The 26904-nt window shown below is 34.6% G+C and overlaps 1 protein-coding gene and 2 pseudogenes across 1 annotated transcript; 2 read left to right on the top strand and 1 right to left on the bottom strand.

The window, feature by feature from the left end:
- The first annotated feature begins 2938 nt into the window (after nucleotides 1–2938).
- Nucleotides 2939–3878, top strand: LOC131416556 (olfactory receptor 2AP1-like). The gene is given in 2 exon segments (XM_058559224.1): nucleotides 2939–3525; nucleotides 3527–3878. Coding segments are annotated over 2 exon segments (939 nt in total).
- Nucleotides 3879–10581: 6703 nt separating this feature from the next.
- Nucleotides 10582–12765, bottom strand: LOC131416555 (olfactory receptor 9K2-like; annotated as a pseudogene).
- Nucleotides 12766–16086: 3321 nt separating this feature from the next.
- Nucleotides 16087–16983, top strand: LOC131416554 (olfactory receptor 10A7-like; annotated as a pseudogene).
- Nucleotides 16984–26904: the final 9921 nt, after the last annotated feature.

Genomic DNA, 26904 nt, shown 5'->3' with positions numbered 1-26904 from the left:
TCTTAACTTTCCTCTTAAATGTAATCTAGAACAATGCTCCATAAACTAACAGATATTTCTTAAAGCTGTGGTGTCCACCAGGGAAGGAGACAGAAGCTAAATGTGAGAGTTACATATAATTCATCACGGAGATGATTTTACTTTAAGTGGAGGGATTCATAACTAGGGTTATCCAGAAAAGATTGGGGAAGTTCTTCCATGACATTTTAACTACACATAAACCTTAATTTTTTTATCAGTGTCCTAGCTGTAAATCTTTTGAAGACTATATATATACATATATGTATATATATATATATTTTTTTCTTGAGGAAGATTGACGCTGAAGTAACATCTGTGGCACTCTTCCTCCATTTTGTATGTGGGTCACTGCTACAGCATGGCTTCATGTGCGGTATGTAGGTCCATGCCCAGGATCCAAACCCGCCAACCCTGGGCCGCTGAAGAGGAGCACACAAACTTAACCACTATGACACCAGGCTGGCCCCGAAGACAATATATTTTTGCCAAATAATTTTGTTTGGATTATTTATGATATGACCATATACATATGATTTTATATGTATAGATATTCTTTTTCTGTGAATAGCACTAATCTTTGTTATAAAGGATTGTGATCTTTTATCATGAAAGAAATAGGTTGGATATAAATTTCCTTCTTATTTAAAAATTATCATTCTGTTCATCTTTTATTTAACACATGATGAGATCACTTACTAATATAAGAATGTTGATTTTGCTCTCATTTTTGAACCCTCATTTATTTATTCATTCAGTAAAGTGTTTCTATTATGTGGGAGACAATTAAAAAGTTTTTGTTTTGTCAAAAAATTGCTATTTAAACAATGGAAATTTCAAAATATTAATGTTCTTGAGTGAATGCAATTGCTTGATTAATTACTTTATAAGTTAGAATTTTTAGTCTTAATATCTAGAATCTCAAACTAGAAGATTACATTGATATCTTCAAAATATCTGACATACTAGTTATTGTTATGTAGAAATGGAAAATCGTTAGCAATTGTTTGTGTCCCCAAGATTTATTTCAACTAGCTGTGGGAATATTACAATTTAATGAACTATCTTGTCATAGTGGAAGTAGTGTCCTAATATTTCTCTGAATATAAAATATTTTTGTAAAATTCACTATTTATACATAATTTTTAATTTCCCAAACTCATTTACCTGTACTCATTCTAAAGTCATCGAGACAATATATTCAGTCTTAGAGAACCATAATTACAATTGATACTTAACTTTACACTATTAATACATTAATCTAATTATTCATTAACATAACAGAATTTTCAATATAATAACACAGGCTAGCTGCATAACACATTATAAGCTTTAAATATACAATTTTCTACAAAAGTGCAAATTGGCTAAAGTTTTAATATTAGGAACACTGAAATTTTCCAGACATAATTTTACTAGACAATAAGTCTTCCTAACTTGGCAAAACTGCCCTTTTTCTATATTAAATATTTCTGGAATTTATACCTTGATAAGGATATGAAATGTGTAACTATTGTTAACTTATTACGTATTATAATATGAAAATACACCAACCTATGTAGTGAAACAACTGTTAAAATGAAAACAATTTTATGATTTTTTGATTAGGAAATAGCATTCTCTTAGTAACATTTCTTCATTTCTGATGAGGGAAAATATTAAATTAAAATATTAAATTAAAAGAAAATTCTGAGGAACTGTGTGCATAAACTTAATTGGAGCTTCTATTTGCATAAAAACTCTATAGCATTCTATAAAATAAGGCTATGAGTCTAAAAATAAGTCAAAAATATGTTTTGCATTAAAATTTTTACCAAAACTATACAATTTTCTGGCCTCTGTATAAAAAATATAAAGGAATAGGATCCGGGTGTGCATGGACACACCGCTTGTCCGGCCATGCTGAGGCCGCGTCCCACATACAGCAACTAGAAGGACGTGCAACTATGACATACAACTATCTACTGAGGCTTTGGGGGGAAAAAGGGAAAAAAAAGGAGGATTGGCAACAGATGTTAGCTCAGGGCCGGTCTTCCTCCGCAAAAAGAGGAGAATTGGCATGGATGTTAGCTGAGGGTTGACCTTCCTCACACACAAAAAAAACATAAAAAAAACAGATTTGTCATATATTGATGGAAAGATCCTGTGTGCAGCAAGAAAGCAAAATCACTGAGATTGTTTTGATTTACGATGTCACCAAGGACTAATCCATATACCTACATTAAATGGTGATGGTATTTACCGAGCGCTTGCTATGACCCAGGAAGTGTAAGTAATATGAATCCCGAACACTATATTAAGAATTAAGAGAAAAATCTATCCAGGCTTTGAGTTTCAGTAGGTGCACAGAATTATTATTCAAAATGAGAAAGCTGACATAAGCAAAAACTACAAAACATAAAAGAAGAAGAAAACAACCAAGCTCAACGTTACCCTTATAGTCCATACCTTGGATTTTACTAACTTTGTTGGCTAATAAGCTAAAAGTTAAATGGCTAGTTTGAGAAATCCCAAATAAAACCTACTCTCTAAATTTCCTTTAGATTTTTCTGTGCACTGCGACAGCATCCAGTAATGAAGAGAAGAAAATCAGATCAGAAAGAATAAGAAAAAAAATATAAACAAGTGGAAAAATGGTGAGAAATGAATATTGATACAATTTAAAAGAAATAATTGAAAATGTCCCTAAGAAGCGGGACTTTATTAGTTCTGAAATAAAATAGGAAAATGTGGTAATGTTTTCCTCAAAAAGTATACATCATTTTAAAAATAAGCGGTAGAGGAAGATTCAAGTTTTGAATTTTACTTCTAATTCTTCTTGACCTTGATTTTATATTTCAGTAAAAATCTAAAACCTTTTGTTTTAGTCCAAGCTTTACCATTATTATTATTTTCTACCATATTTTGTCTGAAGTTACTGATGGGAAACCAAACATCAATGACGGAGTTCATTCTTCTTGGGTTGACGAATGATGCCGAGCTTCAAGCTGTGCTTTTCCTCTTTCTGCTGCTAGCTTATGTCTTCAGTGTCATGGGGAACTTGACCATCATCATTCTGACCCTGCTGGATTATCGCCTCCAGACTCCTATGTATTTCTTCCTCCGGAATTTTTCCATTCTGGAAATATCTTTTACCTGTGTCTTTGTTCCCAAAATGCTAGTCAACATTGGAACTGGAGACAAGACGATCTCCTTTGCTGGTTGTTTCACTCAGTACTTTTTTGCCATCTTTCTGGGAGCAACCGAATTTTACCTTTTAGCTGCCATGTCCTATGATCGCTACGTAGACATTTGCAAACCCCTACATTACACAACTCTCATGAGCAGGAGACTCTGCATTCAACTTGTCTTATGTTCCTGGTTTTCTGGCTTTTTAGTTGTCATTGTGCCCTATATAATGACTCTCCAGCTGCCTTTCTGTGCATCCAACATCATCAATCATTACTGCTATGACTGCACTATCTTACTGCATTTATCCTGTTCAGACACACATTTCATAGAAGAGATTTGAGTTTGTCGCTGCTGCGGTTACCCTCATCATCACATCGATGCTTGTGGTTCTTTCCTACACATACATTATCAGGACAATTCTGAGAATCCCCTCCATTCAACAAAGAAAAAAAGCATTTTCTACATGTTTCTCTCACATGATTGCGGTCTCACTTTCTTATGGAAGCTGTATCTTTATGTATGTAAACCCCTCTCCTAAGGATGCAGCAACTTTTAATAAGGAAGTGGGTATTTTAAAAAGTTCAGTTGCCCCTCTCTTGAACCCTTTCATCTATTCCCTAAGGAACAAGCAAGTGAAAATAGCCTTCAAAGATATAGTGAGTAAAATAACGATTTTTTCAAGAAACTGAAACTATCTAAGGTTTGTTATCAAAATAGATAATAAATTTTTGGAAGACTGTAGGTATATTATTGTAATTTAAAAATATTTTCTACATTATATCATTAATATTCTTTTCTGTACACAGAGACAGTATAACTGCTTAAGCTGATTTTATCTTTACTTTACTGTTAAAAATTTAGAGGTCTGTGTGTGTATGTCTCTGTGTGTCCTCTAACACTTTTGGACGATTTTTCTTCATTTTTACCTTACTTTTAAAGAAAAGGTTTGAAGGACCATTACAGCCTAATTTTTCTTATCTTATCCATTTCCATATGGTCTTCGATCTCTACAGTGTAACTGAATAATAAATACATACCCCGAAGAAATTTACTTTAGTTTCTTAATAATAGCTCAAGTCATATATTAGTGGATTGATATAAAGTTGGTTATTTTCAAATTATAATATTCAGATTTAAACTTGAGTCTTTCCACAATGATCACTTAATGAGAACAGGGCGTACTTAATGTTTGAGGTAAGAAAGCTCTGAAGAAGAGAAAATCAATATATGTTTGCTTTAATGTTGATGGGAAAATGCTTAATGATCATTTAAACACAGATTAAACTCTTTGAATGAATCCATGAAAGAGGTAAAGGGATGATTCAAATTTAAGCTAGGTATAAATATGTCACAATAGCAAATTTCATATAATTTACTGTTGTGCCTAGTCACTGTTCTGGTTCTCATTTACAAGAATCTGAAATAAAACTATATTAACATTATCCATGGCATTAACAATTTTCTAGCCTTAAATCATATTCTTTCTAAATTTCATACTAAACTCTAAATGTTTATAATTTGATATTCTTGGACAGGGTTTCAGTCACAAGTAAGAGATGACATTTTCTGAACATTTCTTGTCCATATTAGTTTTTCAGAATCCATGGACCAGATTCACAGCATAGGTAATTTTAAAATTTAAAGAGGCTATAGATATTTCTACTCTAATACCTTCAAGATACAGATGAAGAAAACTGAGTCCTAGGGATGTTAAAAAACTTTTACTAAAGCATATAGTTAATTAGAGCCAAGTTTATACTCTTGAATTATTCACTCTTACTTGTAAAGATGGAGAATCTGCTAAGTAGCAGAGATCCTAAACGAGTACCCTGGGAACCACGGAGGAGAAAGATGATTGAGGATGTAGTACCTGTCAATTCCTATGTACCTAGCCATAATTACATCAAAAAACCACGTAAAGACCTAATATGTAATTAATGTTAACAAGTGAGTTAGTTTATTACTTTGTTAGTTATTTATATTGAGAGGTAATTGACTCACTAGTTCACTAGTCTGTTGTTTGCTGTTTTGAACATCATCATCAATACGTTAATCATAGTCATCCAAAACATTATCTCACCTGTGGTCATTGCTCAACAACAGAAGACAGGTTAAAAAATGATGTACTGCTAGACATTTTATTGACAGAGATAATTTATTTTAAAACATGCAAATACACACACACACCCCCACAAACACAAAATTTAAAAAGTCAATTCAGACTAGCCTATTGAAACTCAACCCAGACTTTTTTCTGGAAGAAAACTGCTAACTAATAAAAATTGTAGAAGACATGAATTAGCATAACATTCCATCAACATGAAATACCTATTACCCAGAGATTCCGTGAGTCTACAAAACAGTAATAAATGATATTCAGAATTATATACATGCTGAATTTCAAATTCCAAATTATTCAGGAAAAAATATAAAAATATTCATTAGAGGTTTAAAGTTAAATATTTCATTTTTGAGTCTTTGAAAATCAACAATACATATTGACTGCATAATCCTGTTATTCAGAAGACTGAATTCAACCAAACAAAAATATCTAAGAACATCATGCTAAAATAACTGTAAATCTGTAGCAGAGAGAAAAAAAGTTATGGTGAACTAAGGATCAGGGTTAGGGAATCCAGGTTAGGACATCCAGAGTAGAAATTAGAGAGAATAATAATTGAGTCCTTAATTCAGAATCTGAGTTGAGTTCAGACTGTGCTACATGGATTTTTTGGTTTGTTTTGTTTGTTTGTTTTACACTTTTATTGTTATATATTATGCAAAATAAGGTGCAACCATTAAAGTTTATAACTTGAAGAGACTTGACCTATGTATAGATACCTGTGAAATCACTACCAAAATCAAGATAACAAACTTCAAAAGTTTCCTTGGGTACTCTGACAATACATCTCTGGAGGCTTTGTAGTGTTTCAATTTGGCTAGACTGAACTGTTGTTCTAGGAATTCCCTTCTCTCTCTGTTTCCTGTTAGGGTGAACCACAAGAGAGATTATTCGGGCTATTTCGAGGGTGGAGTGAAGCAAAAGTCATTGTGTAGCTCACACAAGTTCCTCTTCTGCTGGTCTATTTTGTTGGTATGTGGCAGCCACCAAGCTTGTAGTATTCCATTCTCCCCTGGGTCTTTTTTCAGCTTCTCCAACTCCAGATCCAGGTATGTATGGTTAGCTCCATGACAAAGTGCTTTGACTTCTGTAGGGAAGCCATAATCCTGAGTTTAGAGGCAACAGGAACTAACACAAGTTTCAGTTCCTCCTCATGTGATTCTGCCCATGCTAGACACAGACCTTACACTCCTCACAAAACTGAACTCAAAATGGACCATGGGCCTAAGTGTACAACGCAAAACTCTAAACCTCCTAAAAGATAACATAGGAGAAAACCTAGATGACTTTGGGTTTGGCGATGATATTTTACATACCACACCAAAGGCACAATCCATGAAACAAAGAATGGATTAGCTGGACTTCATTAAAACTAAAAACTACTCTGAAAAGACAATGTGAAGAGAATGAGAAGACAAGCCACAGACTGGAAGAAAATATTTGCAAAAGACACATCTGATAAATGACTGTTACCCCAGATGTACAAAAAACACTTCGGACTCAATAGTATGAGAACAAACAACCTGATTAACAAATGGGACAAGAGCGCAATAGACACCTCACCAAAGATGATATACAGATGGCAAATAAGCACAAGAAAGCACAATCCACATCATTTATCATCAGGGAAATATACATTAAAACAACAATGAGAAAGAATCCATGCATATTCGAATGACCAAAATCTGGAACACTGACAACATCAAATGCCGGAGAGGATGTGGAGCAACAGGAACTCTCATTCATTGCTGGTAGAATGCAAAATAGTATAACCAGCTTGGAAGACAGTGTGGTGGTTTGAATATTTTTCAGCGCTAAGGAGAAATGAGCTATCAAGCTGTGAAAAGACATGAAGAAACCATAAATGCATGTTGCTAAGTGAAAGAAGCCAATCCGAAAATTCACCTATTGTATGATTCTAACTATATGACATTCTTTGAGTTAATGTACCTTTAAACAATAGAAGAATTTTTTGAAATAATTTCTTTATTTTTGTTTCTGTTCATGTGTTTATTTTTCATTGACTTTGTTGGACTATTTTACTGAATTCTGTTTGCTCTGAGAAGCCTCTGGTGTCACTTTCCAGAGGCACAACCTTAGGCTTGTGCACAGTTACTCTTGGGTGACAATGGTTTTATCAGGGCTTCCTTTGGTTGTGTCTTCCCCTGGTCATTTTGTAGAGTGTTGTGCCTCTGTAGGTTTCCTACCCAGCAGTTAGCCTCCACTAGTTCTTCTTGTTCTGTTGTTTTGAAAACATCTGGGACATATATTGCTTTGCAGCCTGATCCAAATAAATTTGGTCCCCTTTCTAAGGAAAGTCTTTAAGGCCAGTCTTTGAGATTTGTTCCAGCTGCAAGAGGCCCCTATTAGCTGTCTCTTTCCCCGGTTCTCTCCAGTAAACTTCTAGTTGATTGACAGTCAGCTTTTTGCTCTCAGGGAGCTACTAACTTCCTCTTAGTTGATTATCGCCAAATATTTGTCATGTTTGAGAGTTCACTTATGCTTGAACTTTTCCACACTTCTTTCCAAATATAGTCAATTCACTTGGGGAGAGCTTTGGATCCTTCTGTTATTATGGCCTGCCTTTCATTCTGGGTAAAACTGTGTTCAACTTTTCTGGAGCTAGAGCAGGACCAGTGGCCCAGGTCTCTCAGAGTGACACCCCTGCTTTATGAACAGGTTTCTGGGTGAGGTCAGAAGCCTATGGTCTTCTAAGCTTGTCTCTCTTGGCACAGAACCTTTACCCTCTGAACTGGGGCAACCGAAATTGAGGCCCCATTATTCTTGGCCTATCATGCCTGGGGTAAAACTTCTACCTATGAATGGGGCTGGGTAGAGGAGGAGATCTCCAGACATTTTAGTCTCTGTTGCTTGAACAGAGTTTCTGCAACACAGCAGATCACTGGCTATCTGGGAATGGATTGGGAAGGAAGCATTAACTAAAAGGAGGGTGATACATCTTTTGGAGGTGATGGAAGTGTTCTGAATCTTGATGCAGCAATGATTTCATTTATGTAAATACACCAAACACTCAAAGAATTCCACACTCTAAATGAATACAGTTTATTTCACACCAATTATTCCTCAATAAAGTGTTTGAGAAAAAAAAAGTATTGAGCAGAGCTGCATTTTTAGATCTAAGGACTTGCATTTTAGAGCAATGACTCAGAAATGTCTTTTTTTGGACTGAAGATTTAATTTTGGCCTAAAACACAGGAACCTAATCAAGGCACTTGAAGATATTTAATATATAAAATTCTCAATGTAAAAAATAGGCTAAAACCTTTTAATATAATTGTTGTTACATTGAGTGAGCAGTTGAGTGAGAACTCACCACCGTAAATATATCACTTAAATTAAGAAAAGTTTACACGTCATGAACATTACCATCAGCTATAATTGTAAATTTAATAAGAAGTTACTAGATGAATTTGAAGAAGTTACTTATGTGCATAATGTGTTAGATAAGGGTGTTAGGTCAGCTTGGAGAATTGGGGATGTTCCATGGTAGACAGTCAGGGGAAGGGGCAGAGAAATTATTGTCTTCCTCTTTCAGACTTAACATGACACAGTTTGAGGGCATGAGGAAAGAACAAATCTGGCAGCCGTTAAATACATAGATTTAACCAATTTATGTGAAATTTATATAATTTAATCCTTCAAGTAACTCTAAGATGTAGATGCTGTTATGCACCCATTTTACATGAGGAAATGAAAGTGCAGAGATATCCTGGAACTTGCCCAAGGCTACAGAGTCAAAAACAGAATGTGAAAGCTCCTTCTGAGTCCTGAGCTTATTTCCTTAACTCTTAAGTTAATAATTAACTCTTACTACTCTTATATTTTCCTCCTCATTTTATGAGGTAGCATTTCCTCTCCCATAGATGCTCAAAGATAGAAGTCATTATTTGCTTCTACCTCATTCTCATTTTCTCAACCGTTATTCAATATTCAGCTTAGTTTACCTGCCATTTTAAAGAGAGTCCCTCTTCACTATCTCTAACAAGACTGCCTTTGTTAAAGCCACCATAAGCTCTTACTTGGATGACCACACACTCTCTGTGACTACCATCTTCTCTCTATGAGTGTTTATGTTCCACAAAGCTACCAGTGTGATTTTTCTAAAATGTCACTTTGAACACAATACTTCCTTTCTTAAAACTCCCCAATGCTTACCCTTATCTACAGAATAAAGTTCATTTTGTTGGCTTGTCATATAGATCTGTGTGATTTCCACAAATTTCCTTTGAAGTTTCATCTCTCACGCCCTGTCTTGTGCATTAAAAATCACTCATTAAACTTCATGCAGTTCACTATATAGTTGTTTATTTCCCTTTGCACAGAAACCTGTCTATTTCATCTTGCTCTATTCTATATATTTTTAAAAATGTGCTTACAAAGTTTTCCCTGACATTAAGACCACTCACCTCTAGAGACTCCACTCCCTCAGTATTTTCTATATATGTTATTTCACTGGGTTTACCATGTGGCAGTTTAGTTCTCTATTCAGCTATTTTCCCCTCATTTGATTGTGAGGCTAAGTATAGAAATTATTTATTCCTAGGGATTTTCACTGGGCAAAGAATACATCGATTTTCTATAAACATTAATTTGATGAGTTAATTCTAACAAAGGCATAGACAACGAAAAATGAATTATCTTTACATTTTTTTATTTTCAATACAGTTTCCTTGTGAAAAGGAAGAATTTTCAAGAATAACTTCTTCAAGCTGAGACTATGAAATAAATGTGTCACTCATTCAGCATCTGGATAATTGAGAGTGACTCACATGTCATCCTTAGGACTCTGTGCACTGCAGAGTGTCTGATTCTATCACTAAACACTCAAAAAGATTTCTTCAGTAAATCTGATATTTTTCTCTGTATGCTTATTATAGCAGCTTTTGTTACCTCTACCAATTACATATATATGCACATAACATATATTACTCACTCAAGACAAACAACACATCCCAAACAACATACTCAGTGAGCCAGGAGAAAACTTGGAACATATGTTCTCTAAACAAAAAAGATAATAGCAATCATTATCTTTACCCAAAATAAAGATGAAGTTCAAACAAAGCTTTTCCACTCCAAAATCGATAGCCAAGCAAAATATATTCCAAATGTATTCTTCAGCTGTGAGTCCATGGAATTCAAATAAATAAACTCACTAAGCTTAAATATTTCTAAGATCAGTGGTGAATTCTCTGAGTCAATGCTTCCTTAAATTGTCATAATATCCAGGTCTCTCAGTTACATCACTGTTAAAATAGAATTAAATAAAAATATTTTTTCCCTAGGATCTTTCTCAGAGCTTCTTTAACATCTTTGTTTCTCAGAGAGTAAATCAAATAGGATTCAACATGGGAGTGACTAAGGTGTAACATAAGGCAGCCACTTTACTCAGCTCAGGAAACCTGTCAGGAGTGAGATACATAAAAAAGACAGCACGAGGCGCCGGCCCGGTGACATAGTGGTTAAGTTCACATGCACTGCTTTGGCGGCCCAGGATTTACAGGTTCGGATCCTGGGCGCATACTTATGCACTGCTCATCAAGCAATGCTGTGGGGGTGTCCCATATAGAGGAAGATGGGCACAGATGTTAGCCCAGGGCCAATCTTCCTCAGCAAAAAAGAGGAGGATTGGCAACAGATGTTAGCTCAGGGATAATCTTCCTCAAGGAAAAAAAAAAAAAAGACAACACAGTACAGCACACTCATACTGCTAGGTGAGAGCTGCAAGTGGAGAAGACTTTCTTCTGTCCCTCCATGGAGCGTAGTTTTAGACCTATGTGTCAATATACACATAGGACACAATAATGGTAGGTAAAATAATAATGCTGCATAAGAAAAAAGAAGCCACCTTATGAATGTAGAGATCAGAAAAAGAAATCCTCTGAAGTGGACGATCATCACAGTAAAAGTGGTCGATGGCCCGAGAAGCACAAAAGGATAAAGTAAATGTCATGCTGGTCAGAAGAACAGAACTGATACAGCCACTAAAATAGGAACCAGCCACCAACTGAGACCAGAGAGGTGTTGACATCTGAACAGAGAAGAGGAGGGGGTTGCAGATGACATTGAAGCGGTCATAAGCCATGGCTGCCAGGAGAAATCCCTCAGTCACAATGAAGAGGGTAAAGAGGAAGAGCTGAGTCACACAGCCTACAAAGGAGATGGACTTGCTCTCAGACCAGAAGTCGATCAGAGCCTTGGGTGCAATAACAGACCAATAGAAGAGATCAACGAAGGAGAGGTTGCCTAGAAACAAATACATTGGTGTGCTCAGCCGGGGATCAGTCATTATAACGGCCATCATCCCGACGTTCCCTAGAAGGACCATGGCATATACGAGCAGAAATATCAGGAAGAGGAGGATGTGCAGCTCTGGGCGGACCCTGAAGCCGACAAGAATGAAGTCAGTCACTTCCGAGTGATTGCTTGTTCCCCTGTCACCCACGGCAGAAACCTGCTGAGAGGAACAAGGCAAATAAATGAAATGTTGGCTTTGATTCCAGTGACATAAATACTCTCTTAAATGTAAAAGTAAAAAATTAATTTACATCTTAATTAAATATTGCATATAAAACAATTCTAATGTCATGAAGAATCAGGAATTTAGATTACATAACACTAGGCTTCTGAGACTGTTATTCTATTAAGCAGTGAAGTTAGCTGGTTATTGTATTTAAATCACACTTTTGCAGGCAGGTCAGCAAGAATGTAGCCTATTTTACTGTCTAATTTTACTCACCTTCTGAATTTCTATTCTCAATATATTTACAGTCAAAGAATTATGTTTATCTAAAAATAGGAGTATTACATATAAACCAAAATAGAAATATTACATATAATCTCTATGATAGTGCTTGCAGCCACTATGATAGTCAAGTCGGTGTTTGAATCATTGCATGAGAGTAATAAATATATTTAAAAATATTTTTCCTCAATCTATTTTGTTTCCATTTTTAGTATAGCCATCTTGGAAAACAGAATAAAGAAATAAGCTATTGATGTGTTAAAGTTACTAACATCAAAAAATCACTAAGCCTAAGTAAAATTCTCTAAAGCTGTCTCCAAATATATGTTCCTTTTCTCAGACCAAGACCATTCCTCCACATACATGCATTTTTATTGCCTTATTATAAATATTTCATTTCCATTAGTAGTTGCTTGATTAAAAAATGCCATAACCATTTAGCACCTTTTTTGAAGCAGAGAGAGAAGCTAGTGAACATTCAAATCCTTACACTGCAATAGATGACTTTCTACCAAAGCTGCATCAATTCAAGGGATCTCACTCTTCAGTCAGGGCAAGTAATGTATATATAAAGGAAAGTTCCTTCCTGAATTCTCATATATTTATATGTCTTACAATAAGGATAATGGGATAGCTGTGGATATTTAAGGAGTGTAGCAACCTTGTGTCTTCTAGAGTCCATGATCATCTGCCAGAGAATCAACAGTGTTGGTTGTGATGGCCTTAGTTATTTTTATTCCTGTGAAATCTTTTTCAGGATATTTCAGCATTGAGGTTTTGCTCATCCTCTGTGATGGATTCCACTGGGAGAGGAGTAATCATAGAGTCAGTTATGGAGACATGAGTGCAGGCTCCAGAGCTGTTGTCCACGAGGACTGCAGTAACTCAGATGCAAACAGACAGTCTAATAATAGTCCAAGTACAAGGAAGTTTTTCTTCTCTGGTTGTGTGTATCCCTTGGGAAATTTCTTTGGAGTTTATTTACTTCATCTATAAAAACTCTCTGATAATTATCACAGCAGACATATTGATAGGCAAAGAGAAACAGATTGAGAAGTTTGTAAACTATGAGAAAGTTTTAGATAAATGAAATTTTTTTTTTTTGGTGAGGAAGATTAGCCCTGAGTTAACCCCTATTGCCAATCTTCCTCTTTTTGCTTGAGGAAAATGGTCCCTGAGCTAATATCTGTGCCAGTCTTCCTCTACTTTGTATATGGGATGCCACCACAGCATGGCTTGATGAGCGGTATGCAGGTCTGCTCCCAGGATCAAGGCCCATGAACCCTAGGCTGCTGAAGCAGAGCACACGAACTTAACCACTTTGACACCAGGCTGGCCTATAAATGAATATTCTAAATTACGTAGTGAATTATATTTGCTATGATTTAAAAATGAAAATAATTTACTCAAAATTATGGTTTATCTGTATTTTTTGTTGCAGATGTATTTCATGATATTACAAACGCCTTCCAAACCAAAAACTCAAATTCAGATGTTTTGCTAATTTTATGTTTTCCTATAATTAAATACCAAACAGTTAGAAAATATAATGGAAGAAATGATAGCATGCAATAAATTTATTTTAAAAATCATAAGTAAAAATATTTGTCAGAGATCAGGACCTATATTTAAATATCAGGACCTATATTCCTTAAAAACTACTATGGAACTAAACAATTACATATAAACCACAGACAAACTATTCTATTTAATGAAACTAATATTACAGGGATTTCACTTTTCCTCAATATTCCTATCAGTTAATTCTAATCCTATTTTTAGAAACTCCCTCTTTGTGAGGATGATCAGTCTTGAGCTAACATCTGATGCCAATCCTCCTCTTTTTGCTGAGGAAGATTGACCCTGGGCTAACATCCGTGCCCATATTCCTCTACTTTATATGGGATGCTGCCACAGCATGGCTTGACAAGTGGTGCGTCAGTATGCACCCTGGATCTGAACCTGTGAACCCCCTGCCACCCAAGCAGAGTGCGTGCACTTAACTGCTAGGCCACCGGGCGGACCCCTAGAAACTTCCTCTTTTAATTAAAAATTATTTCTAGAATTTCTCTGGAATTTTTTTAAAGTATAGACAGCAAAATGATATGGGGCCAGATCTTCTCCTTATTACAATGCAGCATTAGTAAAAGTTTGCAGGAAAATATTAAGTAAGGTGAACTGAGGCCTATCAAATTTGGAAAGGCTGGAGGAACTTCTGGCTGACACTCTTGTAATGACCCTTAGAGAAATATTGGACTAATTCACAAAAAGTGTTACCATTGGAAGTATGATTTAAAAACACAGCACCATAACTCTGATTCGTGGATCAGATACCCAGAAAGAAAAGATGTCATTACTTCCTCATCCGTCAAAACAGTTTCTCTAGGAAGTTGAGGACTGAACATTGCTGCAGATAAAGCCTACCTGTTTACACCACCTTCCCAACTGGTAGAAAAGGTCTAAAGTAACAGAAAGGTGATGCCCTTTCAAATTCTGAGTTTGTATGGATCTAATTGGTAGAACAAAATCAGTGTCGAGAACCCTAGTAGCAGGAGACATTTTAACTTTCCCACATCTGCAACTAGAGAGCACATGGGATGGAGCATGGGTATTTAGTATATAAAATGACCCCAAAATCCAATATACTTTTTCTTGTCTTTAAACTTCCCACAATAGCATTAGCAATAACAATATGCTACTACTTATAAGTACATAAGAAAAAGTTAACGACATTCACAATAGATGGGACATAAAAAAACTCTCAACAAATTCAAAGATTGAAATCTAGATAAATTAGATAACTAGAAAACTCTATGAGCATGATATTAAAAATTAACACTTTCTAAAAATCCATAGATAAGAAGAAATCAAATTAAATCATAATAAGTTATGATACATCTAAACTTCTGGGATGCAGGAAAAGAAGTACTTAGAGGGATATATAGAGCCTTATAGGTAATAAGGAGATATGTAGGAACATCTAGCTTAATCTTGTAACTTAGTAATGTGAAATAGAAAAAAGAAAGTCAAAACAAAACATAAAGGAAAGTAAATAAATTAGATAAAAATTAGTCAAATAGAGAAAATATGGATAATATAGAATATTCACTTTAATTCTTTTCAAGATTAGTAAGGTGTATAAAACCCTAGCCAACTTAGCAAATTAAACTAGGAATATTGAATGACAATCATCAGGGATAAAAATGGGATATCACTACAGATAGAAAGAATGTAATAAACAATATTTTTACCAAATATTGATGATTTTTAAATAGAAATATTTAAATAGAATAAAATCATATATAAAAAAGAAATATAAATTTTCAAGTGTCTATTAAAGAAATTAAATTTTATTAATAATCTTTCCATGATGAATGATTCTTTCCTAAATGGCTTCACCAGTGTTTACTTGCAAACATTTAATAAAGACATAACACCAATCTTACATAAACTCTTTCAGGAATAGTGATAAAGAAAATACCTCCTAACACTATTTGTGAGTCTGTCCTAAGTCTCATATAGCGTCAAAATAAAAATTATAGAAAAATCTCTCTCATATATTTAACTTCAAAAATTCTAAACAGAATATTAAATATTTGAATATATAGAGAATAATAAAATCACAGAAATCAAACAACTGGATTTATTTTTAAAAATTAGTAGATGGTTCTATTTTAAATATTATCAATCTAAACTACTTCTACTTAATCCTAAAAACTAGCAAGCCTCTGATGAAGAATATGAACTGCAGACCATGACCACTGATGAGAGATAAACTGCACCTAGATGATCAGTGATTACAGGATTCATGCAAAATATTTCTTTTCCCCTGATTTTATCTTATTGTAAATATTCTCTCTGCTTCAGAGAAATAGAATGGTAAGACATCTGAGATCAGAGATGCCTTTATGGATTTTAAGGATATTTTTGAGATTACATCTATATTTAAAGACTATCCTTTGATAGTCACACACTTTGATTCCTAGAGAGAAACTAGTCTAAGATATGACTTGTGCAACATCACACCAGAGTCACTGAATTTACTCTTCTTGGTTTTACAAAAAGATGCTGAGATGCAAGTTTCTGTCTTTGTTTTCTTCCTGGTCATCTATATTGTCACTTTATTGGGCAACTTCCTTATTGTCACAGTTACCAGTGTGGATCCTGCTCTTCACACACCCATGTACTTCTTTCTCTGAAACCTATCACTTCTTGAAGTCTGTTTCACCTCGGTCATGGTGCTGAAGATGCCGGTAGATCTAGTGTCCCCAAGGAAACTCATCTCTTTTGTAGGCTGTGGTACCCAGATGTACTTCTTCTTCTTCTTTGGAAGCTCTGAATGTTTCCTCCTCTCTATGATGGCTTGTGATTGCTTTGTGGCCATCTGTAACCCTCTCCAGTATTCAGTCATAATGAATAGGTCCCTATGCTTGTGGATGGCAGCATTCTCTTGGATGTCTGGTGTTCCTGTCTCTATGCTACAGATAGCTTGGATGATGGCCCTTCCTTTCTGTGGACCAAATACTGTAGACTACTTTTTTTGCGATGGTCCCCCAATATTGAAACTGGTCACTCAGGATACTTCTATGTATGAAATGCAAGGACTCACTTTCATACTACTATTTAGTATGTTTCCATTTTCCCTCATTTTGCTCTCCTACACCCGCATTATCACAACCATTTGTGGGATGCCCTCTGCTACTGGTTGGCGGAAAGCATTCTCCACTTGTTCACCACAGCTTATTGTGATATCCCTTTTCTATGGAACAGCCAGCTTGACCGACCTACGGCCCAAATTCCACCAGTCCCCGACAGCAAGAAGCTAGTGTCATTGTCCTACACTGTCGTCACTCCTATGTTAAACCCCATCATATACAGCCTAAGGAATAACGAAGTTGTTGATTAAAGACTTACGTGTAAGACCTGAAATCATAAAACTTCCAGAAGAAAACGTAGAGAAAAAGCTTCTTGACCTGAGTCTTGGCAATGATTTTTGGATATGGCAGCTAAAGCAAACACAATAAAACAAAAAATAAACAAGTGGGACTACATCAAACTAAAAAGCTTCTCCACAGCAAAAGAAATGATCAACAAAATGAAAAGAAAACCTATGGAATGGGAGAAAATATTTGTAAATCATATATCTGATAAGGGGTTAATATCCAAAATGTACAAGGGACTCATACAACTCAATAGCAAAAAACCCAAATAATCCAATTGAAAAATGGGCAAAGAACATGAATAGACATTTTTCCAAAGAAAGTATTCAAATGGCCAACAGGTACATGAAAAGGTGCTCAATGTCACTAATCATTAGGAAAATGAGATCAAAACCAATATGAGTTCTCACCTCACACCTTTTAGAATGGCTACTATCAACAAGACAAGAGATAACAATATTGATGTGGATGTGAAGAAAAGGACACCCTGGTGCACTGTAGACGGGAATGTAAAATGATACAGCCACTATAGAAAACAGTACGGAGCATCCTCAAAAAATTTAAAATAGAGCTACCATATAATCCAGCAATTCCACATCTGGATATATATATCCAAAGGAAATGAAATCACTATGTTGAAGAGACATGTGCACCCTCATGTTTATTGCAGCATTGTTTTAATAGGCAAGACATGGAAACAACCTAAATGTCTATCTACAGATGCATGGATATAGAAAATGTGATATAAGTAAATAAATACATGGGCACACACCCCCCCACACACACACAGTGAAGTACTATTCAGCCACAAAAAAGAAGGATTCCTGACATTTGTGACATGAATGGACCTTGAGAGCATTATGCTAGGTGAAATAAGTCGGACAGATACAGACAAATACAGTATGATCTCACTTATATGTGGAATCTAAGGAAGAGTCATAGAAAAAGAGATCAGATTTGTGGTTACCAGAAGCAAGGCATAGGGGTGGGGGAATTGGCTGAAGGTGGTCAAAATGTAAAAACCTCTGGTCATAAGATAAGTGAGTACTGAGAATGCAATGTACAACACGATGACTACAGATAAAACTATCGTATGGTATATTCAAATGTTGCTAACAAAGTAAATCCTAAAAGTTCTCATCGCAAGAAAAAAATTTTTCTTTAACTATATGAGGTGATGGATGTTAACTAAACTTATTGTGGTAACCATTTCACAATGTATATATCAAAACATTATGCTGTGCAACTTAAACTTATACAGTGTTATATGTTAATTACATCTCAATGAAACTGGAAGAAAATAAATAAAACTAGTAAAGTCTGAAAATAAACGAAAATAAAAATAATAATCTAGATGTATTTCTAATTCTTTCATTAACTATCTTGGAGATCTTGGTCAAGATACAAACTATCTGAGACTAACTTTGATCATTATAAAGGATAAGCTTCTAAAATTTTATGACACAAAAATCTGACAACAATAGGTATTAAGATATGGACTACAAATGGCAAAGTAGTTGGGAGATGGGTTAGGAATTTTCATGAGCAAATCTGCAAAAGGATTTTCAATTTAAGTTGAGAAAGAAGCATGCCTTGTTCTTGACAAGGATATGCAGATAGCGGAGGGAAAAAAGAAAGAAGGAAGCTTAGTTAGTTTCCATGTTAATTGGCATTTCCTCTTTTTTATATACTCTTGTTAATAGATTTGGCTTTATATATTTTATGAATTTACAGTCTTATGTTTCTAACGATAATCAGAGTATTTGATTTCTCTTAGGCATTTTCCATAAAATATATGTGATCACTGTAGTGGACTCAATTGTGTTACCCCTAAAGAAGTATGTTGAAGTCCTAACGCCAGGTACTTGTGAATGTGACTTTATTTGGAAATAAGGGCATTTATAGATGTAAGCAGCTTAAGATGAGGTTATTCTAGGTTAGGGTGGGCCTTAAATCCAAAGACAAGCATCATTATATAAGGAGAGAGAGATTTAGAGACACAGGGATACACAGACCCATGGGAAACACAGCCAGGTGAAGACGGAGGGAGACGCTCGAGTGATGCAGCTACAAGCCAGGAATACCAAGGATTGTTGGCAACCCTCAGAAGCTGGGAGAAAGACATGGAATAGATTGACTCTCTCTTGCACCCACATGATTTTCATGAGAAGGAGACAAGGCTAGCCTGCTGGAAGCAGAGAGATCTAACAAAGGAGAGCTCATTCATCCCAACTGAGGCCACTCTCGACCAGCTTACAGCCAATTGATTCCCCCAAATGTGGGAGAACCCAGTCCAGATCAGCAGACCTTCCTAGCGGAACCATAGACTCACGAGCAATAATAAATGCTTGTTGTTTTAAGAAATTAAGTTTAGGGGAGATTTGCTATGTAGAAATGGCAAAGTGATAAAAGATGTATAACCAATTCCAGGTAATGAAATTAAGAATTGCATCTATCAGATGCATCGTTGTGTCTAACTGAAATTGTTCACACTACGAAGCTTGGTTCAGAGAAACTACAAATGTTATCCGCATATTGTAACAGAGCCAATTTCCCGTACTTGCCTTTATTATTACCCATTTGATTTATTGAAATCTTCCTGCCTTCATCCGTCTGTCTCCCTGAATATTAACTCCATCCTCAAGATTCCAGTATTGTTTTCTATCAATTACTTGGATTCTTTTATATTCCTGACATGAATACCACCTTGATCACAGCATGAACTATAGCTTCAGTTAAGAAATAATTCTAACAACCCCATTAGTCTCCAGATACCAGTACCCTCAGTATAGTCTCTACACATTACCTTTTAGAGAATAAAACACTCATCTACTCACTGAGGTCTATAATAAAAAGGTGATTAATAATACGAATTACATAAGATTTACTATATACTGTATTTAAAAATTATAGAAAAGAAAAAATGGTAATTCCCTGGTGCATTAGGTGAAAATATGCAAAGGAAACAGAAATCCGAATATCTTTCTTTCTGCTTGTAATGCTTAATTGGATAAATTAGAGCTGGCAACTGATAAAAAATAGGTACTCCACCCCTTTTCCATCTGAATAGCACTGAACTGCACAGTTGCAAAGCTGATAAATCCTTCCCTAGTGAACCTATCTACTAAGTGGGAGCAGGCTCAGAGAATAATATTAGAACTTAACACATACATAGCCCTGACTATATGCCAATCTTTGTTCTAAAGCTTATTCATCACGGTAAACTGTGAGGTACATGCTAATATGATCTCCACTTTACAGATAAGGAAAATGAAGCACAGAGATGTTACTGTGATTTTCTCACTCATTTACTACTGCAGATTCATTTACTTGATGCGTTTTTTTTTTTTTTTTTTTCCATTTGGCAGATTAGCCCTGAGCTAACATCCTCCTCTTTTTGCTGAGGAAGATTGGCCCCAGGCTAACATCCATGCCCATCTTCCTCTACTTTTTTACATGTGGGGTGCCTGCAGCAGAACGACTTGATAAGCAGTGGGTAGGTCCCTGCCCCGGATCCGAACTTTTGAACCCCAGGCTGCCAAAGTGGAGAACATGAATTTAACCACTATGCCACCAGGTCGACCCCCCTTGACTTACTTTTAAACCTTATTCTTAGGACTTTATATTCTGTCATGAGTGATGCAATGTCTTCTTATTAAATAAGTTAAGTTCATTCACTAAAAGGAAATATAATACTAGCTAGTGAAAAAAAATCAGCTATATTTCCCCTCATCCTGCTACAGTGTGTGGTATGGAAGGTATCCTTAGAAATATCTTGTATTTGAGAATGCATGCATCATGTTCCAAAGACTTAAGATTTGCTAGCTTGAGCTGCTAAAATGTTCAAAGTTAATTAGTGGCAAAAAATATTTGAAACATATGTTTATGCCATAGTATAGAAGAATCCAGATCCAGCTAATGTATTAGAAATAGTATGTGGGTAACGGGGTGGTTTTTAAGCAGGTAAATTACAACATTAAAATTAGAGGAATGGAGATGATGGGTGGTACAAAATACAGGCTTGATTCAGAGAGATCAATTAGGATATTATGTAGCACAACTAGTGTGTGATGTTAACACCACATTATAGCACGAGGGGAGAGACTGAAAATAAAAGGAAGAATGAAAAAAATCACTAAGGATATATTTGATAATTCATTGGATTTATGAGACAAGATAGAAAGAATAACAAGTGTATTTCAGATAGAGGAAAGTGGTGGAGTAGTCACAGATCACCGACCTCTGTCCAGGGATTTGGAGAATGGAGAATAGGAAGCAGTCGAAAGGACAGCATGTGAGGAGGCTGATGATCATGGAATGTCGTACATAATTTTTTTATATAAAGTTAATATACTTCTTTGGATATATATGCTTATGACTTTTTTCTTTAAATACACATCAATGTGCACCTAGGTAATACAAATTCTCTGAGTGCAGGATTTTGTTTTCCTGTTCTGTTCACATATCTATTACTGTGTTCATGGGTTGGAAGACTCAATATTGTTATGTCAGTTCTACGAAAAAATTGTTCTAGAGATTCAATGCAATTCTAATCAAAATACCAACAGACATTTTTTTTCTTTTTTTTTGGAAATTGGCAAAATGATTCTAAAATTCTAATGGAATTTCAAAGGACTTTGAGTACCCAAAACAATTTTGGAAAATAGGAACGAGGATGGAGAACTTACACTATCTGTTTTCAAGACTTATAAAGATTCAGTAAACAAGACATTATAGTGTTGGTATAAATATAGACATATAGATCAATGAAACAGATAGATAGTCCAGAAACAGACCCACACAATAGGTCAATTGATTTTCAAACAAATGTGAAACAATTAAATAGAGAAAGGAGTATTGGATTAATAATTCAACAAAAAGTGTCAGAACAATCTCTAGTCATATACAAAATAATAATAATCTTTGATCCTTTCCTCATATTTTCTGCAAAAATTAACTTGAAATAGGTGATAGATTTAAATGTAAAGATTAAAATTATAAAATATCTGGAAGAAAACAGGATATTTCTCTTCTTGAGAAACTCAGTGATATTCATTTGGCGAGGATTTCTTACGACACAAAAAAGCACAAAAAAATTTAAAAAACCCAATAAATTGGACTTTATAAAATAAAAAAGTTACACTCCTCAAAAAGACATTTTAATGTAAATGAAAACGTAAACCAAAGACTGAAAAAAATGGTTGTAAAATAGATCAAGGATTTTTTTTTAATATAAATGAAGACCTTTCACAGCCCAATAATAAGACAAACAACCCTATATAAATGGATGGAAGATTTAAATAGACATCTCACCAAAGAACATATGCCCATAATAAATAAGCACATGAAAAGACTCTTGACATCTTTAGTCATTAGGGAAATTAAATGAACACTTAGATGCCATTACAAACCAAATAGAATGACTAAAATTAAAATGATTGACCACACCAAGTGTTAGTGTGGATGTGAAGAGAACGGAACTCATTCTACAGCTGCAGAGATTATAAGATGTTGTGACCACTTTGAAAACAATTGGGCAGTTTCTTTAACAAGTTAAACACACACCTATCATACAACCCAGCCATTCTACTTTTAGGTATTTGCCCAAGAAAAATGAAAGCATTTGTGTGCACAAAGACTTGTAGAAAATATTCATAGTAGTTTTATTTGTAACAGCCCGAAATGGAAATGCTCAAGTGTACACCATCTAAGAAAGGTTAAACGACTTGTGCTACATCCATAAAATGGAAAAATATTCAAAAATAAAAAGGGAATGAACAATTGCTTCATAGCACATGATGAACCTCATGATAATTATGCTGTGTGAAAGAAATTAGACAAAATATATGATTCCATCTTTATAAAATTCTATAAAATGTACATTAACTTATAGTTATAAAAATAAGGTAGCTGTGAGGGAATGGGGCAGATGTGGAGGAAGAATTAAAAATGGATATGAGGAATTTTTAGGGTTCAATGGGTATATTTATTGTTTTGATTGTGGTAAAGTTTTCACAGGCATGTAACCTATCTCCAAACTCCCAACAAATTGTATATCTTAAACATGTGAAATTTGTTGGAAATCAATTACACCTCAATAAAACAGAGTATCAATTTAGAAATCTAATTTGGTTTAAATACATCCTCAATAAATATTTACTAAGCAAAGAGCTCATGCTGAATGCCCTTCTTGCAGGGGATATACGTATAGAAAAACAATCCAATGCATCATAAAGAATCTGGTAGTTGCCCAAAACTTCCACAGGCATACAGAGAAGGTAGTAAATATTTCCTATGTAAGGTATTACAAAGAATACGGATGTTGAAGCAAACAGCAAAGTAATTCAATGAAAAAGAACTTTGAGAAAGTTTGGCAGCATCCACATGGCTTTCATTGAAAGAAAAGGCCAAGAGAATATAAGGAGATGAGTTATCATTAGAGCAATTCACTTATCATTCCACAATATGAGATTATTGCTAAAGAAGTCACATGAGGAGATAACATATCAAAGAAGGAAAGCATGGTACTTATGCATGTATGAATCAAGGGAGGTTAAAGAGTGAAATAGACCTGTTTCCTGAGAAAATTTTGGAATCATTAACATTAATAAATGAGATTGTGGTTATCAAGCAAGCAATTAATGGCTATCTGGAAGAAGTTCAAATGGCATAGAATATTTTCTCGTATTTCTATTTTGTATATAGGAGCCTTTTATTGATTACAATAATTTTGAGACGTGGATATATTTAGCATATATACACATGATGTATCTTTGTATACATGTATCATATATATATCTTTATAGATATAAATACTGAATGTTTATATATTATACTGTTTATTTATGTAAACAGTGTTTACCTTATAGACTTGATGATTTTTTAAACATATATTTGGTTGAATATATTTCTCATGAATAAATTGAATTTATAGTGACAATTTACACACATAAATTGGACTTTAGAAGAAACATCTATATAATTCTTTAATTAGAATTCATGTATATAATTTTTTAAAAATAGGATTGGGGCCGGCCAGGTGGCATAGTGGTTGAGTCCATGCACTCTGCTTTGGCTGCCTCAGGTTCTCAGGTTTGGATCCCTGGAGTGGACCTACACACCGCTCATCAAGTCATGCTGTGGTGGCATCCCACATACAAAAAACAGAGGAAGACTGGCACAGCTATTAGCTCAGGGACTACCTTCTGCAAGCAAAAAGGGGAAGATTGGCAAGAGATGTTAGCTCAGGGCCAGTCTTCTTCACCAAAAGAAAAAAAAACAGGATTGAGTTAGGAAAATAATTGTAAAGGCGATATTTTATTTAACTGTATAATCCTGACATTGCATTTCATTTTTCCTGCATTTAGTTTGCTTCTAAAAACTGTTAACTATTTTGTTTGTGATGTTTGCATTTTTATCCGTATGATTTAATCAGAAATATTAATCAGAAATTTTTTCAGGAAGAGATTACAAATTTCCTTTAATGTTATCCCTTGAATGGGGAATGTTATAGTGAAATCTATTTGCTAACTGACCATTTAAGAAAGGCTTTATGATCAGTATACTTGGAATACTTGATATAAATCAAATGCTTGTTTGGAGTTGCTCAAACTGTTTTTGGTTGGTCAACTTTACCTTTTTCTGTATTTAGGTATCTTTGGGTTGCTTTGAAGAACAGGAATAGTTCATTCAAAGACTTTTGATCCCTTATAAAAGATTAAGCAAGATGACATGCTGGGATAGCTCAAGCCTACAGAAAATTGATATGAAACAAGATTCAGGTAAAAAAAAAAACAAGATTCATTTAATATATAGGATTCTAAATATATCCTAGTCACTTTCATTAAGTCCCAGAGATCCAGCCTTAAATAAAGTCCTTCATTTAGTGGAGGTTACAACTTAGTGAGGATAACAAACAATAAACAGTTAAGCAAATAAAGAAATAATCCAATTTAGGAGTGATGTGAACAATAAAATATTCTACTATATCTATCTATATAATCTACTATCTATAAAATCTATATATCTATCTATATATCTACTATCTATAAAATACTAAGCGAGTGAAGGTGTTAGACAGTGGTTGAGTAGCGGCTGCCTTGGATGGCATGGTCAGGGAAGCTCCCCCTGAAGAACGCCTACTCTGACATATAACTGACTTGAGAGAGCTAGTCACGTGATGTCTGGAGAAAGAAACTCACTGAAAGATGGAACAGCCGGTCCAGAGCCTTTGAGTTGGCGGTGGGCTTGAGTGATCAAGGAATAGCAAGATACCCACTCACATAGAGCAAAATGAGTGAGAAAAATAGTGATGCATGAATTCTAAGAGCACTGGAAGGGTAAGGAAGGACTGGCAGAGGATTGCAACCCGCTTACACGCTCTAAAACAGGACCGCCTTTGTTTTCTCTTATCTGCTAATTTGACTCATCTCTGTTGGGACAGAAAGCAAGGCATTTCTGAGCATTTTAAAGCAGACAAATACTGATGGCCCAGGGACCATCTCCCAATGGGTCCTAAACCTTTATATTCTCCAACCGGACACAAAAAGAGCTGATTTGGATCTAAGGCAGAACTGATTCACCTGCTTGAGGTAGGAGAGGTTCAGTGACGGCTGCATTTAACTAGAGATGTATAGTCTCCTTATTGTTTTGTTTGTTTCCCTTTCATGTGTGCTTCTAGACATAACTGCACACACATTGTTTTAAGTAAAATTTTGATTGATTTAAGCAAATACAAGTATAAAATTCAAAACATAACATTTCAGCATTTATATGTATTTTCAGGCAGAAAATGTTGCACCATACTCTCCGAATTAAGCTTAAAGTGGTAAAATAAATCACGTTTTTTCTGGTTTTCCACTATCCCCATTCCTACTTCCCACAGATTCAATTTTCTTAACTTTCCTCTTAAATGTAATCTAGAACAATGATCCATAAACTAACAGATATTTCTGAAAGCTTTGGGGTCTACCAGAGAAGGAGACAGAAGCTAAACATGAGAGTTACATATAATTCATCATGGAGATGACTTTACTTTGAGAGAAGGAATTCATAACTATAGTTATTCAGAGGAGATTGGGGAAGTTCTTCCACACCTTTTTAACTACACATAAACCTTATCTTTTTTTATCAGTGTCTTAGCAGTGAATCTTTTGAAGACAATATATTTTTGTCAAATAATTTTTGTTTGAAGTATTTACTATATTACCATATACATATATATATGATTTTTTTATATCTATGTATATGACTAATGGCACTAATCTTTATTATAAAGGATTGTCTTCTTTTATTATGATGAAATAAATATACTTGATACAAATTTTTCTTATATAAAAATTATCATTTTATTCATCTTTTATTTAACATATGATGCGATCACTTACTAATATAAAAGTTATTTTTGCTCTCATTTTTGAACCCGCATGTATTTATTCACTAAGTAAAGTGTTTGTATTATGTAGGAATCAATTACAAAGCTTTTGTTTTGTCAAAAAATTATTATTTAAACAATGAAAATTTCCAATTATTAACTTTCTTAGTGAATATAATTGCTTGATTAATTACTTTATAATTTAGAATTTTAAGTCTTACTCAATATCTAGGATCTCAACCTGGAAGATTACATTGATATCTTCAAAATATCTGACAAGCTCGCTATTTTTATGTAGAAATGGAAAATCATTACCAATTGTTCATATCCCCAAGAATTATTACAACTAGCTGTGGCAATATTACAATTTAATGAACTATCTTTTCATAGTGTAAGTAGTGTCCTAATATTTCTCTGAACATAAACTATTTTTGTAAAATTCATTATTTGTAAGTAATTTTTAATTTCCCAAACTCATTTGTCTGTACTCATTCTAAAGTCATCAAGGTAATAT

Source organism: Diceros bicornis, chromosome 17 (genome assembly GCF_020826845.1).
Source record: "Diceros bicornis minor isolate mBicDic1 chromosome 17, mDicBic1.mat.cur, whole genome shotgun sequence".
Lineage (NCBI taxonomy): Eukaryota > Metazoa > Chordata > Mammalia > Perissodactyla > Rhinocerotidae > Diceros > Diceros bicornis.
The sequence above is the reverse complement of the archived record's forward strand: the minus strand, read 5'-3'. Positions and strand labels throughout refer to the sequence as shown.